Source organism: Engraulis encrasicolus, chromosome 16 (genome assembly GCF_034702125.1).
Source record: "Engraulis encrasicolus isolate BLACKSEA-1 chromosome 16, IST_EnEncr_1.0, whole genome shotgun sequence".
Classification (NCBI taxonomy): Eukaryota; Metazoa; Chordata; class Actinopteri; order Clupeiformes; family Engraulidae; genus Engraulis; species Engraulis encrasicolus.
In genome coordinates, this window is record NC_085872.1 from 16090073 (window position 1) to 16112837 (window position 22765).

Below are 22765 nucleotides of genomic sequence, written 5' to 3' on the forward strand. Positions count from 1 at the left end.
AAACACAACAGCCTCCTGCATTCAACTGTGAAATATTTAATTAGACTTTGGATTTATATTAATGGCAGGAGTATCCAGGGCAGGCAGGTAGCTTTTGGTGTCAAAAATGTATTGAGGTTCTTTATCATAACGATTCCATCGTCATCTCTATGGGAGAACACTCTGAGCTGTTCGACCTCACGAAGACCCTTTGTAATCACACCCGAGGACAAATGAGCTGTGTTGTGGGCGGGGCGGGATGACGTTGCTCTGGCTTTGGCCCCGGTCAGCCCACAGGGCGCGGAAGGTTTATCTGAGTTGGTGAGCGATTCACCACCCACGAACACGCTCTTTTCCCCGGCTGGGTCGGACGTGACTTTAGGCCCCAGGGAGGTTATCCCTCCAGCTCCAGAACCCCATGCTTCCATGGGCCTGGCAAGGGAACGCTGCATGAACCTAAATGCCACAGGGCTTCCAGACAATGTCATCAGCACAAATCAATGAGTAGGGCTGATTCCACTAAGTGTCTGTATGACCTGAAATGGGCTGTCTTTGTGCGCTGGTGTGACCAACGCGGCGAGATAGCTTTCCAGTACTCCGTGCCCTCAGTACTGGTTTTTCTACAAGACCTGTTGGAGAAAGTCAAGGCTTTTTCTACCATCAAAGTTTACTTGGCTGCTATGTTGGCATGCCATGTTGGTTTCGGTTCTAACACTGGGTAGTCACCCACCAGTGTGCCTTTGTCCTCTCTATATGATACCCGTCGAGATGTGATCCTTTTCACTACTGAGCATGCGTGGCGAAGTGTAGCTCATTTAGATGAGGCAGCGCAAATCGATAGAACACCACTATCGAATAAGGCTACCGGTCGCTCATCTCGACGAGGCAACTCATCTAGACAGAACACCGGTTCATGAAAGGCGCCAGCCGCCTACGCCCCGTATCACGACAGATGACACTCCCCGTGGGATATCTCCTTGGTACTGGAGCCTTTGTGCGGGTTCTATTGCGCCAGTGCGCAGCACTTTGTCGGAGCCCATGTGCGGAAGCCCTAAAGGGTGGTTTATGCCTCGAGACCAGCGTCCCTGCGTCGTGATGCAGTGAGCCGTGCAGTTAACGGAGTGAAGCCCCCCCCATCACGCAGGTACTCTGGGGCACCTCCCCAAAATTGTGTCTCGATGCAGGGAGTGATGCAGACAGCGACGGGCGGGAAAGAGAGAAAATAGGTCAAGAGCTGGATTTAAGCATCCTCTCCATTTAGACCGCCCTTCTCCTCGCCTTGGCAATGACAAAGTGTGTGAGTGAGCTACATGCCCTATCGTTTAACGCTGCTTGTACACAGTTTGCCGAGGGCAATACGCATGTTACTCTGAAGGTGAACCCAGCGTTCATCCCGAAGATTCCGAATGCCTTTAGTTGTGAGCCCATAGAGCTTCAGGCCTTTTGCGCTTCATCTTTCACTTCCGCGGAACAGAGTGCACACTTAAGGCATTTCTATGGACAGGACAACCTCTTTCAGGAAGACTGAGCAACTGTTTGTGTGCTTTGCCAACCCCTCTAGAGGGCTTGCGCTCTCGAAACAGAGACTCTCCAAATGGTTGGTTCAAGCCATTGCTCTGGCATATGAGTCCAAGAGGCGTCAACCCCCAGCTCAGATCAGGGCTCACTCTACTAGAGCTGTTTCTACATCCTGGGCCCTCTTTAGAGGTGCAGCGTTCTCTGAGGTGTGCAGGGCTGCTGGCTGGGCCAACTCCTCCACCTTCTTCCAGTTCTACCGGCTGGATGTAACTGGAACATAGGTCTCATGCCACTGGAACATGGGTCTCTGGGCATGTCCACTGATTGTCATTAGGGTGAATGGAGCGTCGTCCATACAGGGGGGGCAGAAGTCCTACCTAATGGGTCGGTCAAGTGCAATCGGGAGTTATTGTAACACTCCCATGGCAATCTAATCGATATGATAGAGAACTTTGGGACATGTATATGTCCCCGGTTCTCTGGATGAGATAAGTGAGCCATCTCTCTATGACACCTTGCACCAGAAGAGAGCGTGACTCGAAATGTGAGATTCGCACGTAAAACAAGCTGTTTTGACAAAGTGGTCGTCCCGCCCCCAACGCAGCTCATTCGCCCTCAGGTGTGATTAGAAAGTGTCTTTGTCAGGTCGAACAACTGAGAGCGCTTTCCCATAGAGATGGCTCACTCATCTCATTCAGAGAACCGGGGACATATCCATGTCCTAATCTTTTCCTTCTCCTTAAATCAGGGATGACAAACATAGGCTAAGTCTGGGTCCGAATGGGGGCTGCCATATTCAATCCCAGAATTAGACCTGTAGAGAGACGGGGAAAACTAAGAATGTCAAAAAAGAGAGAATAAATCTCTAGCTGTCTGACAGGCTATTTTAGGATTTTGATACCTATAAACAAATTAGACTTTTTTGCTGACTATTATATAAACAAATTCAACTATTTGAGTCCACCTGGTGTCTATAACAACAAGTCCTAAGAAATCCAGTTGGGGCTACACACTATTTTCCCCTTCACAGCTAAACGAAAATAGCAAGTGAAAGAAACCATGAAAAGAAACATTTTAGTATATTGAGCATTATCTTTAATAGTGAGCTATAGGCTTATCAAATTATGCATTAGCCTACTTAAAAGCTTATGTTGTCAGAATTACAATTTAGTACGATAATGATGTGCAATAAAAAAAATAAGAGTTATATATAGCCATATACTGTATATATGGCTTCTATTACTTTATTGTTGACAGGATGGTGATAGAGTGTGATAGGAATTAAGTGGAAGAGACAGGAGAAAGATCAGGAAATGACCTTTGGTCAGAGTCGAACCCTAGTCCCTGGAGTAGTCGATACTATATTTCATTAGTGTATACTTAAACGTTTTTAGTGCAAAGTTAGAATACATTATTGTTTAGGCCTTCAGAAGAGATAATTCAAGATATCTTTTTGGATTTTTTTTGTTAGCAGGGAGATCACATTTGTAACTTTCAATTGTAGGCCTACAGTATGTTTAACACAACCAGATTTGTTCTTACTTGCTAAATAAACGCCTCTTGTGGTCATGTAGGCCTAATATAAAAGATTTAGGTCCTGTCATCAATAATAGTAAAATATTGACCTGTTAAATGTACTATAATGTGGCCATGTCATGTGCTTCCCTCAGCCAATGAGCGTCCGTCTGCCTAGATAAATGTAGGTCAGTATTGATGATGGTCTGTGCTGTCCATCTCTATCACATTCAGTGATTATTGTCTTTGGATTGTGTTTTCCAGTGCTCTCTGGGGTTGGAGAGGGAAAATTAGAAATAGGTTCCCTGTAACCCTTTTTGAATTATGAAGCAAAGTCAAGACTTTTAGGGCTGTTATCTGTGTTACTTTGATGGGATACTTTGTGTTGGTAAGTAAGTTCTATATCAGTTTGTTAGTGTTTTGAAAACAGTTTGTGTGTGTGTTGTGAGTGAATGTGTCAGAGGAAAAATGTGAATTCCTGTACTATGAGTTAGTAAGCCTATGTAGTGCGAGTGTGTGTGTGTGTGTGTGTGTGTGTGTGTGTGTGTGTGTGTGTGTGTGTGTGTGTGTGTGTGTGTGTGTGTGTGTGTGTGTGTGTGTGTGTGTGTGTGTGTGTGCGCGTGCAGGGCCGCTGACAGCTTTTGCTGTGCCCAGAAAGAAGTCATCTGAAAGGGCGACCTATCCAATACATACAATGTAACGGGGGCCTTATCTCACTGGGCCCGGGACAACATACCCCTTTGTCTTCCCTGTGTGCATGTGCGTGTGTGTGTGTGAGAGAGAGAGAGAGAGAGGGAGGGAGAGAGAGAGAGGGAGGGAGAGAGAGAGAGAGAGAGAGAGAGAGAGAGAGAGAGAGAGAGAGAGAGAGAGAGAGAGAGAGATTATTATCAATGTCTTATTTATATGTTTTAGTTTAACTTCACATTGGAGACTGGTCAAATGCTATTTCAAACTTCTGTGCTAACCCTGTTACACAGAATTTTGACAATAAAGTACACTTGACTTGACTTGACTCTTTGAGATATATTGTTATTATTTTTCAGTTGTTTAATGTTTTGTTTTATTGTGCTTTATACCGTGTTTTACGTTATGCTGTTTTGTCTGTTGGTCCACAGGCTCCTTGTTGAATAATTTAATGAAAATAACCTGCATTTCACATTGCATTGCACATTGCACATTGAACATTAATCACATGTTTTACTCGTGTGTGTTGAAGTCCTTCAGAAGCATTTTAAACCTTGGTGTTGTCAAAATAGAAATGTGCCAAATACAGCTGAAGTGATGAATCCTGGTACCTGATTTCCCCACTAGGTGGAGACATTACTTCAGAGTTACTATTCATGCATACAATCATGCAGCTGAGGCATTGCAGATGAGTAAAATGCCTAGAGAAGATTAGACTGCCGTTTGTAATAAGCATATGCCATATATTCCACAAAATATTTATATGTTCTTGTCCAATGAGGAACCATCACTAACTTTAAAGTTTAAATCTCTCTCTCTCTCTCTCTCTCTCTCTCTCTCTCTCTCTCTCTCTCTCTCTCTCTCTCTCTCTCTCTCTCTCTCTCTCTCTCTCTCTCTCTCTCCATGTGCCAACTGTTTCAAGAACCAAAGCCAGATCCTGAGACTCTTGTTATCATCATGCTGAGTCTTCCTGCTGGACATGGAAGTGAGTACGGGGTGGGCAGGCAGTGGGCTTGAGGGCCATACATACACATAGGGCAGGGCACGGGCAATCATGGGTAAGCGGTTAGAATGTCAGACTTGTATCCTAAAGGTTGCCGGTTTGACTCCCAACCCGCCAGGTTGGTGGGGGGAGTAATTAACCAGTTCTCTCCCCCCATCCGTCTCCATGACTGAGGTACCCTGAGCATGGTACAGTCCCGCCGCACTGCTCCCTTGGGCGGCAATTGGGGGCTGCCCCCTTGCACGGGTGAAGCATAAATGCAATTTCGTTGTGTGCAGTGTGCAGTGAACACTTGTGTGCTGTGGAGTGCTGTGTCACAATGACAATGGGATTTGGAGTTTCCTAGTTGGGCTTTCACTTTAACTTTCACATACATCTCAATACATCACGCCAGAGTTTCACTATGAAGACAGTGGCGCTTGGCTGCTGAAATTGGGTTTGCTAATCCCTGTCCTCGTTGGCTGAGCTCGCCTCTTGGTAGTGGTGCTGCGATGTGTTACTGTATAAAACTGGTTCAGGAGCAGGTGGGCAGCAGCTGGGTTTCAGCACGATGAGTTTTGGTTGGCCTGACACCACAAGTGTCCCATTCTACTAGAAAAGAGGGTTGTGTGTGTATACAATAGAAACTGCATTTAGACCTTGGCCTGCTTGGCTGCATGTTTTTTTTTCAACATGAAATGGTGTCTGAGGAGCTGCATCTGGTGAAAGTAGAGCTAACACATTTGATTAAGTTGCCACTACATAATTAATGAGAACATCCCCTCAATACATAATTCTGCTGTGCAGAAAATACTCACCTTTTTGCACTAATTGCAGTCCCTCTTGACTTGTCATTATCTTTTTTAATAGAGTCATGACTCATGAGATAAGTGGGGACAGGCCAAATCAGAGACATGTTGTACAGACAGACAGATAGAGGAACAGAATGATCTGACATCCATCCCATGAAAGCTGTCATGCAAACACATTCATCCCCCTGAGTCCAACATTAGCATTGGTTATCAGATAGACTTTTACAGTGCAGGTTAACAAGGGGCTTTGTTATGTTTGGAAGCCCTACAGCCGTCTTCCATTTTTGTACGTCCTGTGAGACTTCCCCCATAATCTACACACACAGCCTCCAGGTCTGCCGTGTCTCTCCCTAAATTGAGTTTAATAATCCATTCACTACAATCTGGCAGCCAGACATCTGTGGACATTATTATCTCTCTCTCTGGTGTTTGAATGGCCCTCGTATGGCTTAAAACACTGAGGACCCATTTAACTTGGTTCAGCATGAGCGAACATGCAACCTGTCAGAGGGGTTCTGCATTAGTGACAGAATATATCAGTGAGGCGATGATGGGAAACAATATAATCCTTTATTTTCTATGTTCAAATGACTGAGAATGCACAGGCCTTCTTTGATAAATACTCACATTCTCCTGCAACAAGGAAATGTAAGCGCAGATACTGTATATAAAAGTGTTACCACAGAAAACATTGGAAAGGAAATCTTTTGATATGCCCCCAAAAGCCCAATATAATTGATACAATTAATTTAGAATGTAGATGGGTTACTTTGTACACTACAGTATATGAATTTATTTAACATATTTTGCATATTTCACCTCAGCTGGGACAAAATAAAGGATTTGATGACATGAAGACTAACGTGTAATGTTTCATCTCGGATTGAATGTATTGAACATAAAGACGTTAACAAAGATTGTAGAACTAGATGGTTAAAAACTATGTAACAAAATGGTAAAATGCTGGGGTGCATTTCTGGAAAGCGTAGTTGTTAGCAGTTACAGTAGCCACTTCGGTAGTTGCCAATGGGAAATTGCATTGCAACCAACAAAGTAGCTAACATAGTTAGCAACTACGCTTTCCAGAAAAGCACCCCTGGATTGATGTGTAACTGCAGCAGGGTTTGACATTAGCTTTTTTGCTCACCAGCTATTGTGGCTTGTGGATATACAGATCACTAGCCGTTAAGTCTTTCAGCGAGCCAAAGTTTTGTTTTTCATTCAGTTTTATTTCTTTAGAATATTCTTGCATTTAAATACAACCAATTGATTCAACTACTGTGATTTATCATACCGAAGATCAAGTAGTATAACAAAATTTGTTACTAGCTACAACCAAGTTTTACCAGCATTTGACCGGTTTGTAGATGCCAGTGTCAAGCCCTTAACTGCAGTAAGTACAATGACTCATGCAGTGGACCACATTTATATTTAAAGGATAATTACAGAAAAGAAATGATATTGAAAAAAACCCAGCACGATAGTCTAATCTATTCTTGCAAACACAGGCGTATGCCACGATAAGATTAAGGATGTGCATAGCTAAACACGGTCTGCATGGAAAGCATAGTCATTCTTCCACCTAGATGTTAAAAACAAGCTACTCCAAATGCTCATGTTGAAGCCACAGATGATTCAGTGTCAGGTTCAGAGCACAGATCAGAAAACAGTTAAAGAAATTTCACTTTTACATCAAGTACAAAATGCCTGGCAAACTTTCAGAACCTTCTCCAAATACTACAATTTTAAAATATCCCCTTTCAAATTTGTGGACATACAGTACCATGCAAATACACATTATATTTATTAATTGACATCGTGTAAGGTTCATTAATATGGATGCAATTAAATTGATTTGCTTAACTTGTCATCACTGTTAATCATGTTGCTATGGTTTGCATATGCCCAGCGCTGTAACCATTTTCAAATACCGGGGTCAAATACTGCATGATGTACTGCATACTGTACCTTTAGAATGCTTCAAACACTTCAGTCAAACTCAAATGTGTTTTCATTAATCACTGCTTTGAGGATAAATACAGAATGTATACAGAGACTGAATTTATCATTGTTGATCATATGAAGAGTTCAGATGCAAAACCCCCTAAGTGCCTCTTCAGAAAATAATCTTAATTCATTTTAATTTTATACAAAGTTATAAAAATTGCATATGTTTTATTTCATTTAAGTAATATATAACTATTTATATGTATTATCAAGTACATGAATCTAAACCAAACCAACAATGGGGTTCTCTAAAAATATATAAGTGCAGGTCTTCAGAAATGGAGTTAGGGGGTTTTGCATCTGAACTCTTCACATATCGATTTTCATCATAGATACATTTTACATTACTGAAAAAAATACTGAGGATACGACCTCTGTGTCCTCTATGGTAGTTACGGCCATGCATGTGCGTGCTGTGCATTCATCTTGTGTTGTGTTGTGTCCCCCTCCCCTCCCCTCCCCTGCAGGTGTGTGCAGGGTGCTGGCCTCTGTGGTGTTTGGCCTGGAGCCTCATATGGACCAGAGTGAGGAGAGCAGCTTCCTGCAGGACACACTGATGGGGAGCACGCTCCACCTTCTCATTAGGGTAACCAACCACACTCACTTTATGTGGACTCCTGCAGAACACTACACACGCATGCACGCACGGACGCAAGCATACGTATGCACACACACACACACACACACACACACACCATACACACACCATACACACACACACACACACACACACACACACACACACACACACACACACACACACACACACACACACACACACACAAACACACACACTCTCTCTCTCTCTCTCTCTCTCTCTCTCTCTCTCTCTCTCTCTCTCTCTCTCTCTCTCTCTCTCTCTCTCTCTCTCTCTCTCTCTCTCTCTCTCTCTGCCCCTCTTCTCTTTCTCTGTCTTACTCCACCTTTAAGACCAATACTAACAAGAATGTATTCATGCACATCCTGCACACAGAAAAGTAGAGACATGAGAAATTATCCGATAATCCCAAATGTGTCTCAACTCAGCAACACCTAAACTTGCTCCTGCTATGCTCTCATTCTTTTTCCCTCTTCCCCTTTCTTTCCATAAACAATCTGTAAAAATTCTATGTTGACAATTTATAATAACCCAATAGGCACCTTCTGTGGAATGATGGCATTCTTCAGTGACAGTAAAGTGTTTGGAAACGAGACTTCCAAAAATACAGCCGGCTGAGTCCGCCCAGTAGCATCATCTGCTGGCTGCCGGTGCTGATGGCCGAAACAAATGTTGTCTGGTGCTGCTTGCGATGCAGTGCTATGGGAAAGGAGAGAGGTGAATGAGGGTGGATAGTGCTCAGAATACGGCAGGTTACAAAAAAGGCAGAGGGAGTTATTACAAACCTTAGACCAGGGGTTCCCAACCTTTTCCAACTTGGGGCCCGACTCGAAATGTTCACAAATGTTTGCGGTCGTCCTCTGACCAAATAAACAATAAAACTACAAAAATACATCAACAGCAAGACACGCAAAAATATTATTTTGATTTTTTAGAAGTTGATTTCAAGGCCCACTTGGAACACCTTCAGGGCCCACAGTTTGAGAATCACGACTGCTTTAGACAAATAATCATTGTGTCTACCTGACACCTTCTTCTGGAGTGAAAGTACTACCAGAGAGAGTAGAGAGAGAGAGGTTCCATTGGCCCATTGTTTCCTGGTTCTATTATGGCCCCCCTTAGGCAGACCTAGGCAGACCTAAGGACTGTTCTATTCATTGTAGGAGCATTATTACACGGCCCTTTAGGCAGACTGGAACCTGGTCGCGTTAGGTGCCCATAGAAACCTATTATGTTGGCATATCTCTATACTTAAAGAATCTCTGGTACTACTGTCCTGCAGTGCTGGAGTGGTTATTTCTCATGTTCTGTGTGCTGCTGGATGGACCGTCGTGTAAAACACAGGGAGCTTGTGGGACTGGTGATGAGCCCCAAAGCTGCCATAGACCAAGCACCTGCTTCAAGAGACATCAGGAGAACTAACGTCTGTTACATTCAGGGGGAAAACACATTTTTCACTGTTGAACAAGTGGGGAAGTTATTTATGGTCACCCACTTCCAAATGTGTTCAAAATAGTTTGGTCTGAAATGTAATGTCTACGCTCACAGGCTCACGTCCAAGAGATTTTACAAGTCACTTTGTGAAAACATGGATGTTTCTCAAGTGAGGTCCGATCACGTTAAAATGGCACACTATACTGCCGCTGTAAACTCGGGCCACACTCCTTATTTATCACCTGAAAATGTTTTTGTAATCATTTGGAATAGACGTAACTTAAACTTTTATGGATGTACGGTATTTGTTGTTTGTTGTTGTTGCTGAGTGACAGAGGAGCCTTGGATGTTGTTTTGTTTTATTTATTTATCATACCACAATCTGTGGTCTAGTACAGAAGGACGTTTTACAGTTAAAGTGTTATGCCCACACTTTTTCAATAAAATAAACTAAAAAAATAAAGCCTGAAAATATTGTTTTGATCACCATGCAGGGTGCACTTTGGTGCAAGTACAACAAGGCCTAACGGGCATTTTGTTTTTATTGTCGTAACATCCTGGATCAATAATAGTTAGTATTGTTCCTTTTAAAAGCCAAGAAATTCCACAACTTCAATGTCACAGATGGGAAGCAGCATTTTTCTCTCTGCTCTGTGTGTGTGGAAAAACAGGATCAAATTCATTAGATTATCAAACCGCTGGATCTCACAAGAAAAAAAAATATTGAAGACGAAAGAAGCGGGCCGAATTTAGCTGTTCGGGCCATTATACGAGGTGCGAGACTTGGCAGATGGGTGTGCATTAAGCGAGCGACATGGCCAACACAGAGCACTTTATGAGCACAAAGATGCAGACGGAGCAGGAGGAACCAGACGAGGGCCCAGAGAACATAAGCCCAACTGTTATATACGGCTGCTCGGCCAATAGTAGCGTGAGCACTTAAAGAAAAAAAAAGTCGACATTGTCTCAACAAATCCAACTGTTATAAAAATCCATATTTTTATATGAGAGCTCTTAGCTATGTAAGGGTGGTAAATATGATTGCATATTTCTTTTGCACCAATGTGATGCTGAGTTTCCTCCAACCTGACCCTCCACCCCACCACACACACACACGCGCACGCGCACACGCACACGCACACGCACACGCACACGCACACGCATACGCATACGCACAATCTCTCTCTCTCTCTCTCTCTCTCTCTCTCTCTCTCTCTCTCCCAGCTTGAGTGGCAGACAGATAGGCGTACATACAGACAGTGGCCCGCCAGACAACCAGCCAGCCAGCCAGCCTTTGCTTTTCCTGAAGCAGCTCTTCTGTTATTCTTTTGACTGATTTAGCATGCCGGGACGTGCTCTGCTTGTCAAATCATCCGTCCTCGGCCGCGTGCCATGATGTATTACTCAGACAATACAGAGAGATTCTTGTTAACAGACACCACTGTGTCTGGGGTTTCATGGGTTCGTGGGTTCACTCGTCTGCAAGGGGGCAGTCGGCGCTCGCCCGCTCCTTAGCAGACAGCTTTGACCGGGTCCAGGACAAAAGTCATCGGGAAGGGCCCCTTATCTCAGTACATTCAATGTAATGAGGACCCAATTTTTGGCCCCTTTCTCCCCGTGCCCAGGACAACTGACCCCTTTGTCCCCTCCCTGCCGGCTTCCCTGCTCGCCCGCTACTTAGCAGACCCGTCATCCTCACTGGCCCAACACTCCAAATGATGCCCGGCCCTCTCTCTCTCTCTCTCTGGCTCTTTTTTCACGTCTATCATTCCTTCTCCTCATCATCCACTATTCTTATTGTATAATCACTCCCTCTCTTAATCGTAATATCTCTCTCTTTTGCTCTATCGTTCTCTCTCTCTGTATGTCTGTCTGTGTCTCTGTTTCTCTGTTTCTCTGTTTCTCTCTCTCTCTCTCTCTCTCTCTCTCTCTCTCTCTCTCTCTCTCTCTCTCTCTCTCTCTCTCTCTCTCTCTCTCTCTCTCTCTCTCTCTGTCTTTTTCCTCTCACTCCACACTCGCAGGTCTATGAGAGACTGCTGCGCTTTGGAGCCCAGAGACCCAAGCCCATCCAGGACAGTGCAGTGTGCCTGGCAGGCGAGGTAAATGCTCCCTGGAGGACAGGGGCTGGAGGCTGGAGTGTGCTGCGCTGCGCTGTGCTGGGGCAGGGGGCAGGGGGCTGCTTGTGGAAAGAGGATCCCAGGCGGTGGAGAGCAGTTGGCTGAGGTTTGAGGTTTCACTGCTCGGCTCTGCTCTGCTCTGCTCTGCTCTACTCTGCTCCGCTCTCCCCCTTTTCGTTTGTGCTGTCAGGGATTATCAGTTAGGTCCCAGAGCAGCAGCAGCCTAAGACCAGCCTCAAAAAGACACACAGGAGTATGCATTGCACACACACACACACCCGCACACACACACATGCATGCATGCACGTACACACACACACATACACAACCATAAGTGCATGCGAAAACACAAGAACACACCTACACAAACAGATTCACATGCACATACACAATGCACCAACAACACACACAGACACACAGACACACAGACACACACACACACACACACACACACACACACACACACACACACACACACACACACACACACACACACACACACACACACACACACACACACATCGTTTTACACAACTTTTATCGTTGGAAATGCAAACTTGCGCAAATAGACACAAGGATATTCAAATATCAAGATATATGTACATACAGTAAATCCCAGCTGTCTCTGTAACACAGACACACAGAGACACACACACACACACACGCACACACACACACACACACACACACACACACACACACACACACACACACACACACACACACACACACACACACACACACGTCCCATCACATGAAAATTTAGTCATGCACCATATGCTGATGACAGTCTCACCCCCCTACGGTTAGAATTTTTGGCTAGTTTATTGGGGTATTGGAGCATGACCAAGAATGCACCACAAAAGTACAAATCCATGCTCCTCGTGGCTTAGCCTCAGCTCTGACTGCACAGCTATAAAATGACAGGTCACACTAATCCATCCCCGGTGTAAGATCAGAATCATACGAAATAGAAGTCAAATGGTAAAGGATGTATGTGTAGTAAAAGCTCCAGCCGTTTTGCTGATTCCTATTTATCGTGAAAAAAGGGGCGTCCATTCCAATTTTGCTATAGCCAATCCATTTGGACTGGGAACAGATGCTTGATAAACCTGTCTGGTTTGGTTTGGGACATTGCTATCAAAACAACCCTTATTTGTGTTTTTGTCTTCGAAACTCATCACCAGCTTGATGTTGTGGTGCTCTCTCTTTCAGCATCAGTTTAGTGGGGCGCACTCGTCCTGTCTACACCTAGGGCCCTGATTTAAAAAAAAACCCAAAAAAACCGAGATATCATTTTTCCAGCTCCCTGCAGAGTGAGACTAGGGAGGACATTTTTGAGCATTAAGCTGTTAAAAGCATTTCCCCCGCAGAGTTAGGTTTCCACCATGAGGAGCCGAATGTATGGTTAATGTCAGGTGAAGTGACACGAGCGTCAGAGCTACTGCCACAGTTAGCAGCCACTGCTGCTGGAGGATGATCAGCAGACGAGATGAGGGCTTCACTTTCCCTCCCGGGGCATGCACACAGGCCCCAGGGACTGAATACTGCCGCTACTGCCGCACCACCACATACTATATCTGTTGTTTTTCTTTAAGGGGTTGGTTTTATGAAGGGTATTACTGTTTGGTTTATTTCAACAATCTGGAACAGTTGACATTTGTGAGACATTTTAGGGGGAACAGTGATTGAATTGTGTTCAACTTGCTGGCGCTGTCGCCGTCTTGGATGCCGTCCTAGTTATGAGCAACTCATTTTACATCAATGTCTTATTTTTTGTAAAGCACTGAAAATGTCCACAGTTGCTTTGGTATTGATGATTTGCTGTCAAGGAAGCAGACAGACGTTTTCTTTGCCAATCCATCATGCTGCTTTGGTGTTTTTCATAGATCCCAGTTTTGTTTTTCACAGTTTCTCTAATTTGTGTTGTTTCCAGTTGACCATAGAACTAAAGCAATCACACACCAGACCAGAGATCGTTGAGCTGTGCTACCTGCTGTCTAAGCCCCATCTTAAGGTAAGGCTGAATATCATTATGGTCATGCATTTACAGTCTCTAGAGCCTAGCAAATTCTTTTTTAAATAATTTGTTGGGTCTTTTTTGACTTTATTTGATAGGACAGTGTGGAGGTGGACAGGAAGCGAATAGGGAGAAAGATAGGGAGGGGTCGGCAAAGGAATCGAACCTGGGTCAGCCGCATGGTAGACGAGTGCCCTACCGGTTGGCCATGGCAGGGCCCTAGACTAACAAATTCTATTGATGTACAATGTTGACACGGCCTCCTTACAACTTTCCTCCCGTGTTCATCATCTCGCTCTGTGCTCTGTGTACAATCTTCAGTCCCCCGTGTACTTCCCTGTTTGCACTGACAATCACTGATCAGGGGACTTGGCTTTAAACATCACTGCAGCACATGAGTAAAACGAAAATCTCCAAGCAGCCCTCTACTACCAATTACCTGAAACAGGCACGGGCTACCTGAGTGCATGTTCTATGTCTGCACACCTGGCCAGATTGCTAAAAGATTGGCCTGATTTAAATACTCACACACACACACACACATACACAACACAGCAGCACATGAAGGCGCTCAGTGTTTGATCGAGGGGCCTGCGCTGCGGTTGAAACAGACACGGGCCATTTCTTGCGTGGAAAATCAATCAAGGTGCGATGTGTTTGTCTGGCTGCCCATTTATAGCTCCCCGGCGAGGGAACAAATGTTCTCCCCATCACAGTCATTAGCAAGGCTAATGTGCGCAGTGATGAAACCATTCATTACGACCATTAAAAAGGGCCATTGCGAGCTCCTAAAAGGCAGAGTTGCCTGCCTAGACCCCTGCTCTTTAATAACTATACTATGTGCATCTGCAGAACAAGAAATGGCCCCAACCAATTACAGAGAACTGAAACACTAAAGTACCTCAATATTAGAATAACAGAGAATTGCTGATGACGAGGGCGTCTGCTGAATGACAGGATTTATTTTGGACAGGTTTAATGACCTGTTTTGGCTTTCGGATCACTTTTATTTTTGGGCCGGAAAATATTTTTTACGGCGCATGGCACTCATAAATTCATGTTTGTTGTTTTGGAAATTTTGAAAATGTCAAAGAAGAAGCTGAGATTAGTCGTCATGGCTTCCAGACATCCATGTACTGTAGCTGGGATTTGTCTCTTGTCTGATGAATTGAAACGTTTTTTTTTTCTCCCCAGAGCCTGCTGTCTGTCCACGATTCGGTTGCACAGAAAGGCTTTGACCCTGAACTGCCGCCCTTGCCCGACAACATTTGTGACGAGGAGGAAGACTCAGTCAAGATTGTTCGGCTTGTCAAGAAAGAGCAGCCACTGGTAATGTGTTTGAAGTTCACACCCACCAGTCAAATGTATAAGAACAACACATGATTTAACTAGAAGCACTCAGAGAGTGCAGACCTCCGCCAAGGAAGCTGCCTGATAGAACATTTGACTATGTTACACCCTAAAGTCTTTTTGCCTTGTTTTTGTGGAGTTCCCGCAATACAAATCTGGTCACGAGGTCACTTATAGGCCAGCAATGGTGAAGAATCTTTAAAAAGGTCCTGACTCCGGTTCGTGATCCGGATCACCACCAGAATGTAATCACTTGCTCCTTGGACAAACAAACAACAAACAAACAAACAAACAGACTGACAGACAAACAGACAAACCAACGCAACTGAAAACATCGCCTCCTTGGCGGAGGTAATGAGAAAGAGGTGAATCAAGGCTAAAAGTCTCATGTTCTCAAGGTTCAAAAGAGCAACCAGGGCCAGAGACGGTGCCATGTTTGTTTTCAAAGTACGTGTGGCAGGGATGAGCCAAACACCCAAATATGGCTGTGGCAAATGCTGAAAAAAGTAAATCCTTGAGAGGGAAAACCCAAAACTAGGATTCCAGGAAATCTCCTGTAATTAGGTAGCAGTAATGATGTGCTGGGTTAAGGTGAGGGTCATGGAAATGAGGCCATTTTCAGTGTGCTTTGTAAGGAGGAAAATACAGGAAGGGAAGGGAAGGAGGGTAGCCCTCTCTGGAATGGTTGGGGTGCGGGGTGATCTCAACTGGACATGTGGTAAGAGAAGAGAGAGAGAAACACACGCACGCACGCACACGCACACGCACGCACGCACACACACACACACACACACACACACACACACACACACACACACACACACACACACACACACACACACACACACACACACACACACACACACACACACACACACACACACACACACACGTAAGGCAAGGGTCAGAGAGAGATCTGGATCACCTCTGTGCTCCAAAGTTTTCCACTCAACTTTTCCATGGCTGACCAGCCAGGATGTGCACTGATGCATCGCGTAGATATGGCATTGAGCACATACTGTGAATAGGTGATGCTGGAGAGATCAGCAGGCCACTTATAGGCACCGTTTTTTATCATGAAAGCCAGAGAAAGGCCATGTCGACCCTGCTGTGTAGTTTTTTTCTATGCAGGTGTAGAGGGGTGAAAAAAGATGACATTACTTTTTAACCTGACATGCGCACATTGGTATTTGGTAGCCAGGCCGCGCCATCCTAGTGACGCAAGACCTTCTGTGTTGCTTCTAGTCAGGAGCAATAAATATTGTTTCTGAGAACAATAGGAAAAGTTTGGAGGGCTACGGCGTTTTTGGTTGGTAGTCCGAAGGTGCTCTTTGGTCAAAAAATAGGATGCAAAAGAAACGAAGTATCCAAGGCACTCTTCCCAAAAAAGTTAAAATAGCTTTATTAAATGGCTAAATCATTGTAGAAAAGTTAAAAACGCCAACATGTTTCGGCCAAGGAGTGGCCTTCATCAGGGCAGAGTCAATGTGACCCTGATGAAGGCCACTCCTTGGCCGAAACATGTTGGCGTTTTTAACTTTTCTACAATGATTTAGCCATTCAATAAAGCTCTTTTAACTTTTTTGGGAAGAGTGCCTTGGATACTTCGTTTCTATTGTTTCTGAGCTTCTGAAAAATCGGCCAATTCACTAGTATTATTCAATAATACATCCTTGTGTATGGTACACTGCTGAATATTCTTCCTTTATTATTGTTATACATGTATTGCTGTAGTGTCCTTTTCCACAGTACCCATTTACAATTACTTTTCTAACAACGTATATTCCCCATCAATCTCCTCTTCCAGTTTATTTTGTATTTGCTTGTGTGTGTGTGTATGTTCACGTGCTTGTGTGTGTGTGTGCGTGTGCGTGTGCGTGTGCGTGTGCGTGTGTGTGTGTGTGTGTATTCTTGCCAATGGTTACTATTCACCACCGTAAGCAGTCATTAATCACTGATCAGACAATGGATGACCCTACCCAGTCTCCCACTGCTTGAACTGACCGTCTTTGTGCCCCCTCTCTCGGCTGCCCTGCCTGTTTAGTTGAACCTGTTTCAAACTAACACAGAGCATTTCCAGGTCTGCTCGGTTTGGTCTTGTTGACTGTTCACTGCCTACCCTTAGTCAAGGTGAAGAATCCCTGATTCCTCTACTCTGTGCTCTCTAAGGTCTATTGACTAAGAGCAGGGCCACTCCATCCAGACCACACGCTCCACTAACCAGCGTTTGTTGAGTCTGGCAGGTTTCTCCTTATTTATTATTTGTTTGTTTGTTTGTGTTTATTTATTTTCATCCATTGTCCCAAGACAGGTATCATAAAAGAAACAGGCACACAATATAGCATGCAGAAAATACACTCATTCACCAGAGACACATAATAATATCATAATAATAAGTCCTGTACAGAAAGTAAAACCAAGCACACTACTGGACTCTAGAGCAGTGGAGATGGAGTGATGCGTCACGCTTTTTGATCTGGCAGTCTGATGGACGAGTCTGGGTTTGGAAGTTGCCAGGAGAACAGTACATTTCGGACTGCTTTGTGCCGAGTATGAAATTTGGTGGCGGTCCGGATGACTTAGAGTGTGGGGTTGTTTTTCAGGAGTTGGGCTTGGCCCCTCGCTCCAACCGTATCTCTTTCATTTCGTGAAGTAAGTTATTCACGAAAAAAATAACTTTAATTTTCGTGGTGCATTCACGTTATTGCCCGTTTTTCGTGGTTGGGCAACGAAACGCTGCCTATTCATTTGAATTGCCCGACTGCTGCCTAGCGACCCACTAGTTTGACGCCCTTTCGGTACCGTCACATGGTAATCAAACATTTCAAACAAGCAATTTAGGGTTAGGGTTAGGTTTAGGGTTAAGGTTAGGTTTAAGCATAGGCGGCGCTACAGCAAGACTCTTGGGGATGCTAAAAAAAAAAAAAAAAAAAAAAGAAAAGAAAACATCGGAGAAACTGTTGTGGTAGGAGGGTCCGGGGGCACTGAATCAGTCGCCACGCGAGGCCCTAACCACGGCTTTTGATATATCTGCATGACATTATATGATGTTGAAACAAAATGATGAACAAATAAAACGGAACATTTCCATGCTTAACTACGGGTCTTCATGCTCGTGCGCCAATGGAACTCTCAAACGCGACAGGCACACACACAAACTGGAGAGGCAGGAGAGGAAGACGGCACAACAATGGCTAGTTGCCAGACCATGGACTATTATCTCCCAAAAATGTCTAGAGCAATCAAATCATACACCCGACTGTCCACGCCTTTGTTTCTATTGACATTTTCATGCGCTAGGTCACTCTACCTCCATCAGACCGGTATCTAAACTCGCAATCAAACTCGCAAAACTAACGCACACACCGGGGGGAGATAGGAGAGCAAAGAAGCCAGCTGATTGACCGTGATTTAAAATGTTCCTTTTATTTATTTCTTATGACAACTTTGGGGAAGCTAAGCTTCCCCTAGCCTCTTAATAGTGCCGCCCATGCGGTTTAAGGTTAGGGTTAGGGTTAGGTTTAGGGTTAAGTAGGGTAGTAGGCGTAAGTACCGAAAGGGCGTCGAATTAGTGAGTCCTGAGTGTATCAGCAGTGTTCTGTCAGCACCCCCTCCCCGCCCCTGCAGACACTTGGATAACCATAGCAGCAGTCGGGCAATTCAAATGAATAGGCAGCGTTTCGTTGCCCAACCACGAAAAACGGGCAATAATGTGAATGCACCACGAAAATTGAAGTTATTTTTTTCGTGAAAACTTCACGAAATGACAGAGATAGGGCTCCTTGGTTCCATGCTTCAGGATTCCAAAACATTTGGGCAAATCCTTGTGGGAAATAGTTTGGAGCAGGACCTTTCCTCTTCAAACATGACTGTGCACCTGTGCACAAAGCAAGGTCCCCAAAGACATGGATAACAGAGTCTGGTGTGGATGAACTTGACTCTCCTGCACAGAGTCCTGACCTGAACCTGCTAGAACATTAGAGCAGAGACTGAGAGCCAGGCCTTCTTGACCAACATCACCAATGCGCTTTTGGAAGAACACATTTCACACTTCAGACACATTTCTCAACCTTGTGGACTGCCTTCCCAGAAGAATTGGAGCTGCAATAGCTGCAAAAGGTGGACCAACATCATATTTGATTCAGTCTGCAAACGGAGTCTTTGAAAAAAAAAAACAGTCATCAATCCGATCTGTCTAACTGATCTGCATATGGTCACAAAGCGTCATCCAAAAGAACCAGGAAAAACAGACATACGTACCAGTGGTACTGTCTCTGTGAATGTGAGCAAGATAAAGCACCCTCAATCAAGGGCTGATTACTGCATGGGCCTACCGTGCCCAGGCCCAGGGGCCCAAGAGTCAAGGGGGCCTGAATCCCAAGCCTCCCCACTACAAAAACAGTTCTTTATTGGTCTATATTTGTGTTCTCAAATTGGTTTAAAATTACACTTTAAACTACCGTATTTTCCCATTTTCTCGAGGGACAAACCCCTGTACCATCAACAGCAAAGTCTCTATCATCTTGGTTAAATGCCCACATCTTTTGCAACCTCGCCATTCCATGGAGGGGGCCTTTCTTGTTGTCTGGCCCAGGGGCCCATGGATTCATAATCCACCTCTGTCCTCAGTGCCGATTAGAATGTTACTAGTTTGCTGGAATTAGTTTATTGGCATTTGGAATTTGGCATATTGGCATCCATTATCACGAATAGTTGCAGATTATGATCCATGATTACAAAGCCTCTGTATATACAGTAGTATATAGTATGGTGTGCAAAACAACCTCTCTGATGAAAGTTTTAGGACGTTTCTGATACCCAATCAATCAAAATTTCCTTTGTTAAATGTCATATGAATCGCAGGGATAATTAGGCTACTGTGTTAAATTCACTATAGCCTAACATTTACTTGTCATTTAGTCTGTGTGCTGACACTTCCTCACTCCCATGCGCTACATAGGCATAGAGATATTTGGCATACATTTCCAGTGAAAAAAAAAAATGGTCAGACGCAATGACAAAAAGAGTTCACTTGTCTCCCCTGTTAGTATTTCCACTCATAGCCCGCCGTGCTACCCAGCTTGTGGGCCTTATACCGGCCCATATTTCCCTTAGGTCTGAGGCCTAGACACAGCCAGCCCTCTCCAGCCATCCATGGCATTTGTCCCATTCCTAATGCAAAACGTATAAAGACTTTTCCCCCACTTGTTCCACTGTACATCTGCTGAGGATAGCTGGAGCGGAGCCATTTGCAAGTTGATGAATTCCAAGGATGAAATGGAAAGTATGAAATGTCATCATCACACAAATGTCAAGTTGGTCTGTATGGGACCTGGAGGTTGCAGCGCTGTCGCCTGGCTGTCCTCGTGCTTCCTAGTATTTCTCCCTCACTCTCACTCTCGCCATGTGATATTTGTCTGTCTCTCTACTGTCTGCCTCCACCATCCTTGTTATTCTTATGAGCACACAAACACATCAGATGGTTTTCCCATATCCCTCACGTCTGTTTAATGGTCACACATTTGAGCCCGACCAAAAATGATGTAAATGTTGTTGCTGCACATGTTTATGTACTTCTGTGATATTTTATCTACATGAACTCTGACACTTGCTGTCTTCTCCAGTGATCTATTTCCCCCCCACACACACGTGCGCAGGGCCATTGATAGCTTTTGCTGGGCCCGGGACAAATCCATCTGAAAAGGGCCCCCACTTCAATACCTACAATGTAATGGGGTCCCAATTCCGGGCCCCTCCATGCTCTGGACCCGGGACAACTGACCCTTTTATCCTCCCCTGTCGGTAGGCATGCACACGCGCTCACACAGTGCAGTAGTGTTTCTTGCATGTTTCAGCTCTTCGGTCTATTGCGAAAGATGACTACCCTCCGCTTTTGTCTGGAAAAGTCATGCAGGACAGAATATTGGTCACGATTTGTCATACAGTCAGTAGCAAGTCGATCATCCGATACCTGGAGATATGGCTTCAATTCTCACCAGGCAGAAGGGGCAGTGAGTACTGTGTACTGTATGGTGTGTACCGTACGACTGCTTGCGGGTCTAGAATAACAGCCAGGAGTGATTATGTGTTTGAAAGGCTACAGTAGTAATAGCCATCAGGCTCGCTGCCTCCCCATATGGATTCTATCACACTGGCCATGCCAGGCGCCGGTCATCTTACTGATGATGAGTAATTTGACTGCCACAGAGGAAAAGGGCCCCCAGACTCAGCCCCTTGATTGTTCACTCTCCAAGCATGTAATTCCAGCCCCAAGACTGTGTGTGTGCTGCCTGTGACTGACTGAGAGTCCTCTCCTTGCTGGCTTCTTTTGTGTCTACCCCCTGCACCGCAACGTGCCGCGCCGCGCCGCACCACCATTACCTCCACCACCGCAAGTACTACCTTCACCACCTCGTCCTGTTGGTAACGGGAAGTCTGGCTGTAAACAGGTGCCCCCCTTGGGTGTGCCCCCATGCAGGATGACTCAGGGGAAAGTGCTCCCATCTCCCCACAGCACTGCTCCGGGTCCCAGCAGAGGCGTATCTTGTCACCAGGCTAGGCAGGCAGCCGCTCGGGGCCCCCAAGCTTGTAGATGGTGAATAAGAGCTAAGACTTTAAACGACAGTAGTGGCGATTTGTCGCAAATGTTCATTCTTTTCAATTTCCACTTGGGGCCCCAACTTGCCCTAGAATCGCCTCTGGGTCCCAGTGGCGGTGGCCGAGCCCAACCCTGTGATTACACTGGGGACGGGAGCCCATCTTGGCTAGTGCCTGCGGTTCTGGAGCCTTGAGGGTGTCTGCTTCTGGTGCTCACTGGCAATTTCTGTTTTTTTCTTTTTTTCATTCAGGCAGTGCCTTAGGCTGTCACTGTACATGTTGCTTAGCACTGGGTCCTCTGCTGATGGTGATGGTAGCGGTGCCTCCAAGAACCACTTATTTAAGAGGCCCCCTCCACCGCTAGTTGTGTCTCTCTCTTGCAAGTGTTTGGAATGGAGCTTATTTTAGTATGGCGGTTGTTGACATGTGTTGATATGTGCAGTGGGCTTAACCTAAACTGTTGAAGTTGGACCAGCAAGGTTGATTATGATGTGTTGATCAGCGGAAAGGGCTGGCAAACAGAACGCAGCTGGGGAGACTAAGAGCTGTGAGTGTGGCGGCCAATACTTAATGCGATAAGCAAATGGTGCACCCAGTTAAATTGGCATTTGGTGCAGCAAAGTAAGCACTCCAATCCATCCGTGTGTGCGTATGTACTGTATGTGGGAGTCTGTTTGATATGAAGTAAACCTGTTTCTAGTATACTTGTCCGAAGTGTTGAAAGGCTTGCTCCCAATTTGATGAAGACTGATATTATGTTTGACAGACTGTGTCAACAAACACGAAGGTGTTTTCAACAGTTACGTCCTTGTCCTTGTCAGCTGTATCATACATCCTTGAACACGGCTCCACATGCACGCAGTAGAATAGAACACGACGAGCCTTCCGACAAGCCATTTCCATTTGTTCTCCCTGGATATCTAACACATTTTACCTTTGGCATAAGCCCTTTTCACCTGTGAAATGCCTACATTAGTGCTGGTAGTAGTGTACGGCTCGTGGCAAACAAAATAAACCTGTTTTATTGTTTCATTGTACTGTGAAATGAGACAATTTGCTCTATCCAATAGTAAACCTGACAACTCATTCTATTTGTGTGGGGCCCAAAGCATTGCTTCATACTAACTGCAAATAAAGAGTTTCGTTCCAAAA

The 22765-nt window shown here is 44.9% G+C and overlaps 1 protein-coding gene across 1 annotated transcript in view; it reads left to right on the forward strand.

Moving 5' to 3' along the window:
- The first annotated feature begins 4750 nt into the window (after positions 1-4750).
- Positions 4751-22765, forward strand: part of LOC134466008 (MAGUK p55 subfamily member 7-like) — a 43961-nt gene continuing 25946 nt past the window's right edge. The window contains exons 1-5 of the mRNA XM_063219906.1: positions 4751-4754; positions 7965-8083; positions 11551-11628; positions 13583-13663; positions 14861-14995. Of these exons, the coding sequence (XP_063075976.1) occupies positions 4751-4754; positions 7965-8083; positions 11551-11628; positions 13583-13663; positions 14861-14995 (417 nt within the window). The remainder of the gene's footprint in view (positions 4755-7964; positions 8084-11550; positions 11629-13582; positions 13664-14860; positions 14996-22765) is intronic.